This window comes from Petaurus breviceps, unplaced genomic scaffold, assembly GCF_028583685.1.
Source record: "Petaurus breviceps papuanus isolate PSGF00001 unplaced genomic scaffold, PetGlider_PUasm1.0 90747, whole genome shotgun sequence".
Lineage (NCBI taxonomy): Eukaryota > Metazoa > Chordata > Mammalia > Diprotodontia > Petauridae > Petaurus > Petaurus breviceps.
In genome coordinates this window covers 1,090,341-1,107,223 of record NW_027187334.1, presented here as the reverse complement: position 1 = coordinate 1,107,223, position 16,883 = coordinate 1,090,341, and the positions used below count along the sequence as shown (strand labels likewise).

General features: G+C 38.3%; 1 protein-coding gene across 1 annotated transcript in view; it reads right to left on the bottom strand.

Annotated features, from left to right (window-relative positions):
- LOC138145738 (connector enhancer of kinase suppressor of ras 2-like) overlaps nt 1-16,883 on the bottom strand; it is a 558,854-nt gene that overhangs the window by 14,017 nt on the left and 527,954 nt on the right. The window contains exon 19 of the mRNA XM_069067369.1: nt 1,059-1,129. Coding sequence (XP_068923470.1) covers nt 1,059-1,129 — 71 coding nt within the window. The remainder of the gene's footprint in view (nt 1-1,058; nt 1,130-16,883) is intronic.

Sequence of the window (16,883 nt, the reverse complement as noted above, 5' to 3'; positions counted from 1 at the left end):
TTTTGCCTTTTGCAGTGATGTATCCCAAGATCTCTGGTTTAGTAGAAGATGCTGGATCTTATGTGATCCTATCTGCATTTCTCTGGTACTTGAACTCCTTTCTTGATGCTTGTAGTAATTTTTCTTTGAGGTGGGAACTCTGGCTTTTGGCTATGGCATTCTTGGGACTTTTCCTTTTTGGGTTCTTTTCAGGATGTGATTAGTGGATCTTTTCTATCTTTACTTTGCCCTCTGATTCTAATAGATCTGGGTAAGTTTAATTTGTAATTTCTTGAAATATGGTATCCAGGTCTTTTTTTAAAATCATGGTTTTCAGATAGGCCAGTGATTTTCAAGTAATCTCTCCTTGACCTGTTTTCCAGGTCAGTTATTTTTTATATCAGATATCTTACATTTCTTCATTTTAAAAAATCTTTTGATTTTGTTGTAATATTTCTTGTAGTCTCATAGAGTCATTGATTTTTGCTTGGTCTCTTTCAGTTTTCAGGAAATCCACTAACTGGGTAAAGTTTGCCACTTTTTCTTCTAAACTATTTATTCTCCTTCCAATTCTTTCCTCCAGAGTTTTTATTTAATTTCTTACCACTTGTTTCATTTCTTTTAGGTATTCATATAGTCCTTGCAAGAAATCCAATTCTCAGGGAGAAAACTTCCTTTACCAGGAGATATTGGCACCTGCTTTCAATTTAGTCTTATAGAGTTGCGTGAGTTGCCTAAGATTAAGTTATCCACCCAGGGTCTCACAGCCAATATATATTAGTAGAAGAACTTGAACCTAGGTTTTCTTGGTTCTACAACTTGCCCTCTGTCCACTGCATATGTGCATTTTTACATATACATTTATTAAATACATTACATGGAAAAGACTCATGTCCATTATTTATCTGATCATGCTAAATATATATATATATACATATATAAACATACAACTAGATAGAAGCATATGTTTAAGAAAACTTATGTTGAAATCATGTTTTTTAAAAAAAATATTACTATTTCTACTTTTCCTTCTTTATTTCCTTAAATAAGACCTTAAGGTAATAGACGATTCCCCTTACCTTCACGTGGTTGGATATCTTTTTCATCGGGGGAATAACCAATGGCTGCAAGTCCCAGACGGTTCATCCAGCTGATAAAATAATGAGCAAAATACTATTGTCACTAGACATGCTTTAAGATACACAATTATGGAGAAAATCCTGGCAGACTTAGTGAATACCCAAATAGTCTTATAGGCCCCTTAACAGAATAATACTTTTCTCATTGGGATAAGAATTGAGATGATATAGGATACAAGTCATGATTAAAGCAAATATATCCCAGTTTGATACCAGTGTAAATTATGTAAGAAACTTTTAAAATCATTCAATCAAAGAAAGTTCAAATCTAGCAAGTCATTGCTGGTGGAATATTTCCAATGATTTTTATGCTACTCCAAAAGGCTAAATGGCAATCTTCTTTGATTATGATGACATTCAAAAGAATTACCCTGATTATATCAAGAATTAAAGATTTCAGGAATCATAATTTTAATGAAAGTAAACTAGGATTTTTAAGTTATGATAAACAATACCTAACACATGGAAAACACCTCAACAATCTTCATTTTGTAATGGGCAATTTAGAGTTCACACACACACACACACCAGTACTTTTTCAAAGCCTCCTTTCATTAAGCAATGGTCTTTCTATATATACACAGGACTTCTCCCCAAATTATCTCACTTTTCCCATTTCTGAAAATGCTATCAACAGAAGAAAGATCCTAATTTGGGAACATACTTTTCCATTCAATTACAATTTTCATTTTTATAAATTATTTCACTGAATTAGTTCTTCTATAATCTTCCCATTGCATCCAAAAGAGGACTTTAAAAATAATAGACAGTTGCTAAGTACTCGACTTCTTGAATATCAGACACTAGACTAAGTTTTTTTTTTAAAAGGAACTTATTTAAAACCAGAGAATTCTAGAACTGGGAGCGACTAGTTTATTTAGGTCATTTTGGAGAAAACATAAAGGGCAAATGGAGAATAGTTAAGTCAGAGCCCATGTTATGAAAATGGAGATCATTTAGCAAAAGTTCCAAACCTGAATTCACATAATAAAAAATAAATTGAAGATTAGGACTAGTCTTCATAATTTTTTTTCATACTTTCATATACTTTCTTATTGGTATATTTTGATTACAGAGGCTATAAAAGACAAAATGGCGTTTGCATAATAGCTCATTAACAGCCGTTTCAAAGATTTTTGTCTGAAAAAATTGTCTTTAGTTCAGGCAAAACAAGCAATTAGGAATGAAGGTGGCAGAGAAGAACAGAGATGGCTCTTTCAGATACTTGAGTACCATAGGAAATACTCCACCAGCAATAACTTGCTAGTGCTGCCCACAACTGTAATTGTTTATATTCCAGTCAGAAGTGTTCATTGTAATACATTGGGGTTTTAAAGAGAGGGTTTTACAAATAATTTTAATTTGCTTAACCAAAAGAACCTAATCAATAATAGTTAGATTACTAGAAAATTGAATAATTTTGTAAGATCATATTAGTCAAAAAATTCTGACAATGTCACTATTGAAGACAGCTAAATACTTATGATTCACTTGCACGGTACTTTCTTAAAAAGAAAGCATGGCACACACCTCTTTCAATATAATTAAAGCTCCTCACATGGAAAGGTTCTAGCCCTGTGTTCATTGTAAATATTACATATACTCTATTGCTTACACTTTGGCCTTCTGTTAAGCTTATGATCTACAGAAATTTAAGTAGGTTTTTCCTAAATATTTTACATATTATAGCATTTAGGAAAGTCTCTTGGAACCACAAACAAAATGACCACAAAATACATTTAGATAAACAAAACCAAACAACTTCTATTTGCCAAAGTAGGAATTTTTTTTTAAAATGGACAGATAGAAAATTGATAACATTTTCAAACAGATGCCACTGCATCTGATCTCAAAAGAAATATCTTGAATCGTATCATTTTATTTTATATAGCAAATGAACCTGGGTCTTTTGACATTCAATTTAGAACTGAATTCATTTTAGTCCTTAAAAACTACATCCCCCAAATATACATTAACAAGTAGTCCATCCAGCATATGAAGACAATCTGATCATTAGTCTTTATCAAAAGATCTGTCCTTGAAGGTAATTGCTACAATCAAAATTAACATTGAAGATCTGTATATAATTTGCCCATATGTGAAGAATTTCTTTCTGGAACAGCACATTGGTGAGAGTGGAATATGACTTTCAACTCTGACTCTCACATCTACAAAAATTCCAAAGCCAGAAAAACCTTCAGGAACAGTTTGACCCATCAGCTTTTCTACATGCTTGATCATGGATAAAAAGAGAATTTGAGAACAAATTTCTTAAAATTTTAAGGAATGGTTTCAGATCTGGTCATATCTAGAATTTCTAGGTCTAAAATCTTGCAACATTGTAATTATCTATCTAATATGTTAATTTATCCAAATCAAGAAGGAAAGATAACTTTTCCTTATCATATTTGTGTATTCTTCTTTGAAAAGGGAAGAGAATAGATCCATGGATACTACAAAAAGGAGCTGAAATGTAAAACTCTGAAAATAGCTCTCCCATCTCTTGTGCTCTCTGGGGCCACAGAAAAGCACAGCTTGTATATTCCTGAGTGACTGAGAGATATATGCTACTGTGATCAGCATTGACAGAAAAAAAATTCTCTTTTGAAATGCCACAGTAATTGCTATGGTTACGTGTGAAAGCAATCTGGACTGACTCTATAGGAAGCATAGAGAACCACTTATATCAGAAAATTTCAGAGATACTGCAAGGCTGCCCAGTGGACTTTGGAACTCTGCCTTTTCTCCTTAATAGACTTTTGATATGGCCAGATCCAATGATAGCTGGGGACAGCAACAAGATAAGTAGTTACTATGAAGAAGGGACACCGAGGTAGGTTTTCCTAGGGAGAAAAGCAAACAGGTCCCTGGAATGGAGTGACTCAGATGAGACCCAAAGGACAAACTTGCAGAAGAGAAAATAAATCATTGATCACAAAATGGTGGATGGGCCTAATAGAGTCCACAGAGGTTTCTCTCTATCTCTGCATCATTGATTTAAAGTCAGATTTTGAAAGTGACCAGAATTTCATAACTACTTTTATGGGTTTAAAGATATCTCAATGGATCTAAAAGAAATTTATGAGTTAAATTGTTTTTGAATGGGAAGGCACTGACAGTCAAATGATTAATGGATTTTCTCCTTATCAGCATACTTCTATAATGACAAAGTGCATACTAAAGAATGAGTTTGTTTAATAGCTATAGCTGACATCATGATATATCACTTTAAGGTTTGCAAAGTGCTTTACAAATATTATCTCAATTTTATCCTCACAGCAACCCTGGGAGGTTTCCCAACAAACAGGTATCTAAAACCAAGTAGGACATTATTAATTGTATGATCTATGTAGGAAACTAAGGTAGCCAAGCTAGATACTTATGGCAAAAAGCTTTTCTTAAGATATTGGAATTTATAGACCAATTGACTCATTGCTCTTCCTTGCCCAGATTCTATATGCTTGACCACTAAATGCCACATTACATTTAATAAGATACTCTTTACTAATCACCTAGATTTACTAATTATCTAGAATCTTTTCTGCTACTCTCTCTTTTATATTGTTTGGATAAATGCATTTTCTCCATAGATACTATCTGAAAGATAATAAATGTTATCTAAACAGTGACTGACAGATGATTAGTAGGCAATCATTTTGGTAGTACCACATATTAAATGATGACAACATCAGTGGTACATGGAGTCCCAAAAGCAATATGGATTTAAGTGGTCAGGTCCTTCAGATATTGCTGTTTGCGGATGACCTTATGCTGACTCTATTAAGTTCAGGACCAGTGCTGAGCCTCTTAAATGCAAACCCCTCCAAAGATTTGGCCCAAGTACCCAGACAGGAAAAACCAAGTGGATGCAAAATGCATATTGTCTAGACTCTGACATTAAGTTGTGTGGACAGTCCCTAGGAATTAGGACAGCAGGAGTACTTTACGCAAACACTGATAAAGATAACAAGCCAAGCCCAGAATTGAAAAGGGAAAAAAGAGCAAGCTAGTTTACCTTTAGGAAAATGTTCAGTGCTTTTAATGAGCCTAAGCTTCCCCCTGAAACAAAGGCCCAGTTTGAAAAGAACAGTATTCTTCCAATGACACTATATTCCTTCCCACATGTTGTACAATCCATGGTCTCTGAGGGATTAAGATTGCTGCCTACCTAAAGGGCAATGAATAGGTGCATGGTGGGTGTGAGTAGGCGACAATACATCAGCAACAAAGAACTGAACAAGGGAAATGGCATAAAAAATGTCATTGGATTAATGTATGCCCAGAAAAGGAAGTGGGCCAGTCATATGGTGAAAGCAAAAGGCTAACCCACAGATGGTTTTTGTGGGTAGATGTGCTGCTGAGAATTTCTAGGATGACAAGTTACAGAGTATATAAGGGTTTTGATCCATCAAACAATACACAAGTATTTCTTATATGTGCTACTATAATCCACATTGTTAGAGTGAGTACCATTGTTAATGAGATCAGAGATCCAATGAAACATTAGAGCTAGTGAGCCAGAAACATTTTTGAGATTCCCTTAGTGTAACAGTGTTCATTTCATGAGTCAAAAAATCCATTCAATTTTATTCTTGAACTCAAAGAATTTTTAACAGTAAATTTTGCTTTGATGATGGTTAAATACTTTGCTGATAGAGCTCCATATTGTATCCTTCTTGGAATAATGCCTTTCTTTAAAAATCATCTTTATTTTCTTCCCTTGGGCCCTCAGGGTTATGAGAGTTTCTACAGCAGTACTGAAATAGAACCCATTACAATAAAAATTCCACAAAAGCAGGTCTGCGTGAAAACTTGTGGTCCCTTCCAGCTCCACATCTATGATGCTATTATTCCTCATTGTCTGAGTGGTCATAATCAGAAGCTCAAGAATAGCTAAAATCCTCAGGTTTTCTTTTAGAGCTTAGTATGCACAGTGAATTGAACTCTAAGTAACCTTGCCTTTACTTCCCGTTCAGAGATATGCCAGTGTTGTCTACACAGTATGAAGTGAAGGAGAGTGTCTGCACTTACTTGGTTAATCTGGAAAATGTACATACAGGAATAATTAAATAAAGACATTCAGTTTGGAGATTTGAGAACATTTGGAAGAATAATTCAAGACCCTTAGTTGTTTTTTAAGTCCCTTGAGAAAAACATTTGGCCATAGTTGATAAGATCATAATAAGCATATATCATTTTCTCTGTATTTAGGCATAGGTTTCCAAGGAAGCTTCATCATCCCTAATATTATTTTTTACTAGGAATAATAATACTACTTATGGTGTTTCTCCCTCCAGCTTCATTTTAGGGATTCTAATAACTCTGGAGTACATGCGTTTCTTCCTCTTTTTTTTAAAAGAGAGGCAGTGTGATGAGAACCAGCTAGGAGTTCAGCTTCAAACTGTGACATAAATACTACTACCTGGCCCTGGGCAAGTCAAAGTGATTAATCTCTCCATGCCCTGGGCAACTTTCTATGACTGGAAGTTGCACAGTAGATGCTGATCAGCACTGGCAGAAGAGCTGTTCTCCTTGGGAGGTCCTCATACCAGTGAAATTTAAGGTCTGGACTAAGACATCACAAACACAAATCTGCTTCTGACTGCTTCCAAAAGATTTAAAAAAATGTTACACATTTAAGTCTAAAGTCTAAGGTACCAATGAACTTTTAAAGAATCATTTAAATTCTATCACTTAAAGAGATTTTAAGAAGGAAATACTGACCTATGGAATAGTGCATTTTGAATTAATGCATGGAAAAAGCTTCCTCTTGCTTATGACAGAATAAGGCTAACAATGCGAAGGCTTCAGTTCAGTTGCTGCCTAAATTATTCAGGATGATATTTTAAAATCACCCAAAACAATTAAATTCGACAATTTCTTAAGCACTCCCATTTTTTCCAAGACTCCAAGCTAGGCACTTGGTTGGAATGGGAGTACAGCAGAAATAAAAAAGACTCCTCATGGTTTCATGAAGAATAAAATATGTCAGAGAAAGAAGGAACAGGAGACAATCTAGTCTAGCACACTGATTTTACAGATTAGAAACCTGGGCCCAGAGATGTGTAGTGCCTAACCAGAGCTCCCACTGAGTAACCAGGACCATAGGCAGGTCTAGAACCCAAAGTTCTCAGTATTATGCTTGTTCTATCAGCCCATGTTGCCTCAAGAAACAGATTAAAAAATGGGTTGCCTGAAGGTGAGGACAACATTGCAAGTAATCCATTAATGTCATATCAGTGATATGGCTTCTCTATACTGAGTGTTCTAATTACTCGGAAGGGCAACTTGTGAAACAAAACATGGAGGTCATTTCAAAAAAGGGTTTACATAGTTATATCAACATTGTATCTACACGAGAAACACAAGGACCAGTAATTCAGGATGGGATCACTCATACAATCCTCCCAAAGTTAGCTTACAGAATCCACATCTCAGAGTTAGAAGACACCTGAGAGAGTATCTGGTCCAACACACACACATGCACACACACACACACGCACACACGCACACACACACGCACATGCACACACACACACACGCACACGCACACACACGCACATGCACACACACACGCACACACCTCTGAACACAAATCTCTTCTATAATACACAGTGGGGGTGGTGGTCATCTAGCTTTGTATCATAGTCCTCTAGAGAACCCCCAAAGGTCAGGAAACAGCCTGTTTAAACTTTGGACAGCTTGAACTGTTAGGAAGCTTTTCCTTAATATCAAGTCTGCATTTCCCAATGACATTTTAATTTTATTCTGGCAATATCTGGAAGTTTTGCAGCCTGCATATGGCAGAGGGTGGTGAGTTTGATACTTCTGCTCTAGCCCAGATCTCTCCACCTTGTCCCAAAGAATGGGAGTTTGTTAAATATTTTATGAACAGGTAGGGAGACTCTACTTAAAGCATCCCTCTATGGAAATGTGTTGTCTTTTGCTTTTACAACACTTTTAGTTGAGGGAGAAGAGGATCCCAGAGGGCTTCAAGGAAGAGGTAGCACTGGAAGGACAGGTATGCTATGAAGAGATAGAAACAGTGAAAGCAGGAAGACATTTCCAGCATAGAGAGGCACAGAGGAAAGAAATCATGGGAAGTATATGGGGAATGATGAGTAAACAGTTTGATCAGAGTGTATAGTATATAAATAGGAGTAAAATGAGATAATGGCAGCCAGATGGCACTGCAGCCAATAGGGTGTCAGGCCTGGATTGAGGAAGACTCCTCTTTCTGAGTTCAAATGTGGCCTCAGTCACTTATTAGCTGTGTGACCCTGGGCAAGTCACTTTACCCTGTTTGCCTTGATTCCTCATCTGTAGAATCAACTAAATAAGGAAATGGCAAATCACTCTAGTATCTTTGCCAAGAAAACCCCAAATGGGGTCATGAGGAGTCAGACATTACTGAAAATGACTGAACAACAAAAAAGATGATGTAAGGCTAGAAGGGTAAGTTGAGGCCAGATCATGGATAGCCTTAAATACCAGTCAGAGGTTAGGCATTGAAAAGCCACAAAGGACATGATCTAGGCTTAAAAAAATTTTAGGGGAAAGCACTGAGATATTTTTCACTAGACAGGCCCTGATGACAGTTCAAAGTGATTCTAACTTTCTTTTTTTCTGGCAAGATATACATGCTACTCGGAAGTTTTAGCTGGAAGGGCATATTGCTTTCTTCAGATACTGTTACTATCACACTTTCATTACAGATAATGAACTGTCAAGATTTTTCAGAATAAAAATGATACAAGCATCTTTTCAATAGGGTTTCCTATTAAAACTCATACTTAATTCCTCAAAAAGACAGCCCTATTTCATGGCCCAAGGCAAAGACTGTCAGGGCCAAGGTGGCTCCTTCACATTTAATACTAATCAAAGGCAGTTCTCAACTTTAGTCTTTGGCTTAAAAATACAGAGGATGTAGCAGATTAATTTCTATGACCTTTCCTCACTTTCCATCACCATGTCCATCATCAGCAGGGCTAAGAGGAAAGCCTTTCATTACTGAACGAGAGCAGAGATCACTAGGGCATTCTGTAAGTTTATGCCCCTCATTCCTCATCCTGCCCTGTGACTGAGGAGGTGGTGTCAACACGGAGAGCTCTCTTTATACACAATCCCATAATGAACACCAATTCCATTTTCATTTAAAGGGTCTGAGGCATTGTACACTTCAAATTCCCATTCCCATTCCCATTCCAGGCATCTAAAGGAATGCAGGGAAGAGGTGGGGTGTAATAGCTCAGAGCCCTTCGTTTTAAGGCATGCTTACCACCTACATGGGGTACACACAGACAGAAAACTGGTTTGTTGTTTATCTCTGTTCTCTTGCTGCCAGTGAACAGATCACTCAGATGAAATGGATCAACCCTAACTTTTGATCCATTCTTCATAGCAGAGTGTTCCAGAAATTTCTGTGTTGACCTGGAACATCAGGTTCATCACATGTTGGAGGGGGTTGGGGAGCTATACTCTGTTTTAAATTAGAAGTTGTACGTCAAACTCCTCTATCATGTCTACAATTTATTCTATAAAGTCCTGAATATCCCATTTTTTCTTGCCATCACTAGGATGATGACCAGATTTATAGGATAATGGGATTTTAGAATGGAAAGGACCCTTAGAGGTCATCTAATGAAATCCCTTCATTTTGTAGATTAGGAAACTAATTGACTTTATATGAGCTTGGAGATTTACAAGGTGCTTTGCATATGTTATCTCATTGGATGCTCTACAACAACTCTTTGAGTATCACAGATATTATGATACTCATTTTACATATGAGGAAACTGAGGCTGAGAGAGATTAAATGACTTGCCCAAGGTCATAGTGGCAAAAGAGCAGAGCTTAGAATCAAACCTAGATCTTTTGACTCCTGATTCCATGACCTTCCACAACTCAAATTCTTCCTCTTTCTACTTCCAGAAGATTTTTTTTTTGCTTTTTTTGGGAGGGCAATTGGGGTTGTGACTTGCCCAAGGTCACATGGCTAGTTTTTGTGTTAAGTGTCTGAGGCCAGATTTGAACTCAGGTCCTCCTGACTCCTGGGCTGGTGCTCTACTCACTGTACCACCTAGCTGCCCCCGAGAAGTTCTTAATTGCTATGCTGGCTGGGTATAAGAGCAGAAAGGGACATTATGAAGAACCCCAAAATAGTATATTTCCTCCTCTTTATTGAGGAAAAAATCAGAGGAAATGGGTAGAGGTGGGGGCTGGGAGGTGGTAGAAGAAAGGAAATAAATAGGAAATAGCTTATACTATTTGCCCTTAGTCACAGTCTCATCAATAGTTAACAAATGGTCAGACAGACTTGAATCTGCGTCTTTTGCTTCTAAATCCCTCTGACCACACCACACTGTCTCTTGATGATCCATACCCTGCCTTTTCAAGGTCTCTTCTAGCATTAAAACTACTCACGTGCGCCATTTTCAGCCACCTGCATTCTTCCATAGCTTTCTGAATCTCTGTTTTAGTCCTTCTTGTCAGTCTGCCCCCTCACTCTTCCAGAGGCCAGAAGCCAAAGAGCAAATTGAAATAGGCTACAAAGATAATTCCTAAGGTAAGAATTTAGCAAAATAATTGCCATCATTTCAACCTGGGGGCAACTTGTAGGCTGCAGGTGGTAAGCATGTCCTTTTTGTTAGTGTTTCTAACTAACTAACCTTGTTGTTAGTTGCCTCTGCTGTGGATACACTTGTCATTACTTTTTAGCTCTCACTGAAAACTAAGAGTGGCATGATACAGAAAGCCATGTCAAAGAAAAAGCGAAGCTGAGAAATAGTCAGGGTTGGCTGGCCTGTCATTGGCTGTCGACAGTTAGAATTGGAGCTTTTCAAGGAAAATTCATTCATGCATTCGACAAATTATTAAGTACCTACTGTATGCAAAACACCATGCTAGATACTGGGAGAGGAGATACAAATATTAAGAAAGAGAATAAGAAAAATAGCTATCATTTATATGCAGAGCTTTTAATTTGTATAGTACTTTACATCTATTACCTCAAGATAATTACAATGCATATGTGAGAAGAGTGGGCACATTATTTTTCGCGTTTTCTTTTTAATGTTTCTCTTAACATTTGTTTTTCAACTTCAAAGTTTCTACAAAGCTCTGGTCTTTTTTTATCAGGAATGTCTGGAAGTCCTAACTTTCATTAAAAGTCTATTTTCCCCTGTTGGATTATATTCAATTTTTCCTAAGTCATTCTTGACTAAGCCTACATCCTTCGCTTTCTAGAACGTTGTATTCCAAACTCTACTCGTTTATAGAGGTGGTTGCTAAAATGTGTGTGATCCCAACTATGACTCCTCAGTACTTGAATTCTTTCTGGCTGCTTGTGCTATTTTTGCTTTGACCTGGAAGTTCTGGATTTTGGTCACAACACTTCGGGGAATTTTTATTTGGGGGTTTTATTTAGGTGACTGATGAATTTTTCCTACTTCCACTTTGCCCTTTTGTTCTTAGAGGTTTGGGCAGTTTTCATTTGATTTCTTGACTTTTTTTTGGTCATGGCTTTCATGTAGTCCCGTGATTCTCAATTTTTTCCTCCTTGATCTGTTTTCCAGGTCAATTGTTTTTGCTATGATATATTTTATCTTTTCTTCTATTTCTTCAGTCTTTTGTCTTTGTTTTAATATTTTGTGTTGCCTCATGGAGTCACTGGCTTGTATTGATTTGATTAATTCTAATTTTCAGGGATATTGTTACTTCACCAAGGTTTTGTACCTCTTGTGCCAAGCTGTTAATTCCCTTTGTAATTATTTTTTTGATAGCTTTCATTTCTTTCCCCATTTTCCTCTAACATTCTCATTTCATTTATAAGAACATTTTTAACTCTTAAAGAAACATCCTGCTTCATATCTTTGAGGGATTCTAGTTGAATCTGTTCCCAAGCTGTGTTCTTCTTTGAGTATCACTTTGCTAGCCGAAAGGAGGATGGACTAGAGTGGGGAGAGACTAGAGGCAGGCAAACCCACCTGCAGGCTATTGCAATAGTCCAGACATGAGTTGATGAGGGCCTGCACTAGAGTGGTGTCAGGGTCAGAGGAAAGAAGGTGGCATATTCAAGAGATGTGGCTTTGCTTGTACATGTTTTGGAGCCATTCTCTTTGGTTTGCTTGAGAGTCCCTGTCACCATAATAGCTTTTTATAGTGGCATTCTTTTTCTGTTTGCTCATTCTTCTAGCCTACTTCTTGACTTTAGACTTCATGTTAGGTCTGGGCTTTGAATACTTCTAGAGGGAACATCTGAGTTGGGTCTTACTGCTACTTTCTTGGAGGTATTGAGAGTTAGCTTATTTCCATATCTCAGGAACAGGCAGGGGAAAGTGCAAGCTTTCAGTGCTCTAAAAGGGGTCCGATGAAGGGTAAGGGCTGATTGCTGTCTCCTTTTTTTTTTTTAAAGCAACTGGGCCTAAGTAACTTGCTCAAGGTTACACGGCCAATTATTTTGTGTGGGTGTTAAGTATCTGAGGCCGGAACCAATCCCGGGTCTCCTGACTCTGGGGCCGGCACTGTTACTCATTGCGCCACCTGGCCACCCCGATGCTGCATCCTTCTGATGTGGTCTGAGCTCTATACATTCCTGACTTGGGTTTGGGTCTGTGCAACAGTAGAATGTTGCTTAACTCAGCCTCTGTCAGTCATCTGGGTAGCTCTGCTGGTTCAAAATGAAAGAACTGCAGGCTTCCCTTTCATCTGAGATTCTTACTCTAGTTATTCCCCTGAAGACTTCTGACTAAGCTAGAACTCAAACTCTGATCCATTCCTGGGGTCTGAGCACAGAGCTGCTGCTTGCTTTTCAACTAGCTCCTTCTCAGAACAGTGTCTACTAGAGTTTATTGAGTAGGAAGTTGACATAGACCTGTGCTTTATGAAGATCACTTTGCTAGCCGAAAGGAGGATGGACTAGAGTGGGGAGAGACTAGAGGCAGGCAAACCCACCTGCAGGCTATTGCAATAGTCCAGACATGAGTTGATGAGGGCCTGCACTAGAGTGGTGTCAGGGTCAGAGGAAAGAAGGTGGCATATTCAAGAGATGTGGCAAATATGAAATTGTTAGACTTTGGCAACGGATTGCATGGGTGTGAGGATTTGAGGCTCAGATCATAGGTTTTGAGCCTGGATTAGGATATGGGAGGATAGTGATATCCTCAATAGCAACAGGGAGATTACGAAGAGGGTAAGGTTTTGAGGGAAAGAAAATGAGTTCAGCTTTGGATACGCTCAGTCTAAGATGTCGAAAGAATATCCAATTCAATATATCCATTAGGAAGTTGGAGATGTGAGACTGAATGTCAGCAGGAAGGTTAGGGCTGGATAAGTAGATCTGAGAATCAGCAGCATAGAGATGATAATTAAATCCATAGTTACTGATGAGATACCAAGTGAAATGATATAGAGGGAGAAGAGAAAAGGGCCCAGGACAGAGTCCCCAAAGCATGTATTGTTACAAGTGTGACCTGGATGAAAAGTCAGCAAAGGAGAATAAGGAGAGGTCAAATAGGCTAGAGAAGAACCAGGAGAGGGTAGTATTCAAAAAACCTAGGGAAAAGAGAATATGAAGGGAAAGAGTGATGAACAATGTCAAAGACATCAGAGAGGTCAAGAAGGTTGAGGATTGAGAAAAGGCCATTAGATTTGGCAATGAAGAGATTATTAGTAATTCTGGAGATAATGGCCTGCTATGTCCTTTGGAGTATTCATTTCACCCCGTTTTAGAGTGAAAAAGTTGGAACATAATTGTTTCAAGTTGTTGACTATAGAAATGTACCTTCAAGTTATTTCTAGAAATTGGTGAATTTCCCATATGGAACATTAATGTCATAAAAGAAAAAAAGCCTTACAGCTCCTATTGAACTTAAAATAATTCTAACTGTTCAAAATTCCAGGATCTTCTTGAGATAACCGATGTATTATTTATTAAGAAGTGATCACTCAAGCCCTATTACTCTGGAGAGTATGATAAAAAGAAACACCTCACTTACATAAAGGAACAAATAATATCACAACATACTCCAAGTATGAGGCACTTACCGAGTTAAATCTACTAGTTGAGGCCAGAGAGGAATCTAGGAGGAAAATTGTTTTTCTTCCCTTGGGGAGTGAGGAATGATTCTACAAAGACAGAATCTGGTGTTCTAACAACTGTACTACCTGAAACCCTCTAAAAATGTGGGTATGATGAGAAGGCAAATCTGTACTTTTCATCGGTGCTCCTATATAATTTTCTGAAACTACAAAGGGCAAAGAATCCAGGGGGAAGAAGAAGAAGTGAAGTGAATAAGGACTTATGCAGCAATTACTGTGTGCCAGGCCCTGTGCTAAGAGCTTTACAGATACTGCTTCATTTGATTGTCATGACAACCTTGGGAGGTAGTGGCTGTTATCCCCATTTCAGAGTTGAGGAAAGTATGGAAACAGAAGTTTTGTGACTTGCACAGGGTCAGCCAGCTTGTAAGTGTCTGGGGCTGGGTATGAACTCATGTCTTCTTCTCTCCAGGACTGTGGCACCAAGGAAGGGAACAAGGAGCTCCTTTGTGGTAAGCACTTTTTACAAAGGTTATCTCATAGGATCCTCACAAGTCTGTGAAGTAGGTACAATTATTATTCCCCTTTTACAGTTGGGGCAACTGAGGTAGACATAGGCTAAGTAACTTGCCTGGTGTCACACAGTGTCTCAGGCTGTATTTGAACTCAGGTATTCCTGATTGCAGGCCCAGCATTTTAGCCACTGTACCAGGGCTGCTGAAAGAGGCTTGGGAAACACAATTCATACAGAGGGATGGCATTCAAGGAAGCAGTTGGGTGTTCTGAATACTTTTGGGGTGAAAGTGTGCTTAGTTCTAATTCAGATGGCTTGCTGGGTCCTGTAGAGTAAAGCTCAGCCCAGTTTCATTTGAACTGCTGGAAACACGATTCCAAGCACATGTCCTACTGATGGGGAGTCAGCTGGGAAATCTTTATATGAAAAGGATGGCATATCATTCACGTGAGCCAGGGAGAAAAATTCAGAATGTGAATAGGTTGTTTTAGGAAGAAGAGGTACAAAGGCGGTAAGTACTAATGTATATATGGTTGGGATAAGTCTCTTTTATTTATACATTTAAGAAGATGAGTCATTGCCAATGAAATGGTGGTTTAAAGCGCTTTATGCTGGCCAGATAGCAGCTATTATTAGGAAGCCTAGGTGAAGCAAAAATGGGAGGGGGAAGTGACCAAACTCTTCTTTTTTCTCCACATCTAAGAGAGTGAAGTGCTAGTTTAGTAGAGATAAAATACCATATAATCACAGCACACTGCAAGGCACTTGTCCAAGTCTGACTGTTTTGCCTTGGGGCTCTTCTTGTATACAGAGCTTTGCTTTAATGGGATCTATGACGGAACACAAACTAAATATATTGTGGGGATTTGCCTACATGTAACCTTTTCCCATTTGTGGCCTGGGTTAAAACGATCTCAGAGCTTTAGAGATGGCTTCTGAAGGACTGAAGAAAACATTACCATGATACAATTTTTCTTTTTTTTCTTTTTTTTGGAGGGCAATTGGGGTTAAGTAACTTGCCCAAGGTCACATGGTTAGTTTTTTTGTGTTAAGTGTCTGAGGCCGGATCTGAACTCAGGTCATCCTGACTCCAGGGCCAGTGCTCTACTCACTGTGCCACCTAGTTGCCCCCATGATGCAATTTTTCAATCAACAAAGCGTATGCAAAATTCTGAATACCATGATGGGGTACCCTGGCTGCTGAGTCTCCAACTTCACTTTGGTCATATAATTGGGCTCTTTTCCCAGGCTCTCTTCAATTTGGGGACTTCCATGGCTTTGCGGTATTGCTTATCCCTCCACTCCCCCCCTACCCCCCCAATCTGAGTCTAAGAACACATTTTCACAGAGTGAGGACTCGGGAAAGAAGTGTTCAGTTGCTGTCAGGCAATTACAAGGCCAAGAGTCTCGTGTGGGAGGAAAAGTCCATTACCTGCTTGCAGGCTGACATCTCCCAGTGGCACATCACTGAGAAAAATTCAACTCTGGTCTTTCCACTTAAAGCCTAGACTTCTTTAATACTCATTTGGTGCCTATGAGGTGGGAGGCACCATACAGAGCACACAGATATATAGACCCAGAAAGTTATAAGAAGTTAGACCCACATTCAAGAAGAAGGAATAGAGAAATAGAAGGAAGAGACAAAAATGAGAAGCAGAGTGCCTTAGATTTTAAAGACACATTACCGTGTGTCTTTTCCTTTTACCACAATAGGAAAAAAGGGAAAAGTGTGATTCATACAAAGTTAGGAGAGATGAGAAAGGATGTAATGGATAACCCTTTTCCTTGGTTTCAGACACTTTGGACTCTTCATTCACTCTGGCAGAGAAAAAAGCTCAAGTAAAATTCCCCAGCATCCTATAGTTCTTTTCTAAAAAGAAAAATAGGTTCCATGTTTAAAAGATGAATATATATGAAGGAAAACCTGTGATATGCTGGTAGAAATCTTGTGAAGGATATGAAAAACTTCCCATGTACTTCAACAGAAAATATTAAGAAATCTTTATCTAGTTTCAAGTCTTTTCCCACACCCTTTCTCTTTGTCTCAGACAAGTGTGCTAAAGGTGAAGAAAGTTAAAGCTCTAGGGAAATGGAGAAGGGTTGGTAACCAAATGGAGAATAGCTTTGGCCTCAGGTGCCTGGAAGGGTTGAGAATTATGACTGAGAATTCTATTCTGAAGAGAGGAGGGTTACTTATTCAAGGGAGGGGATCC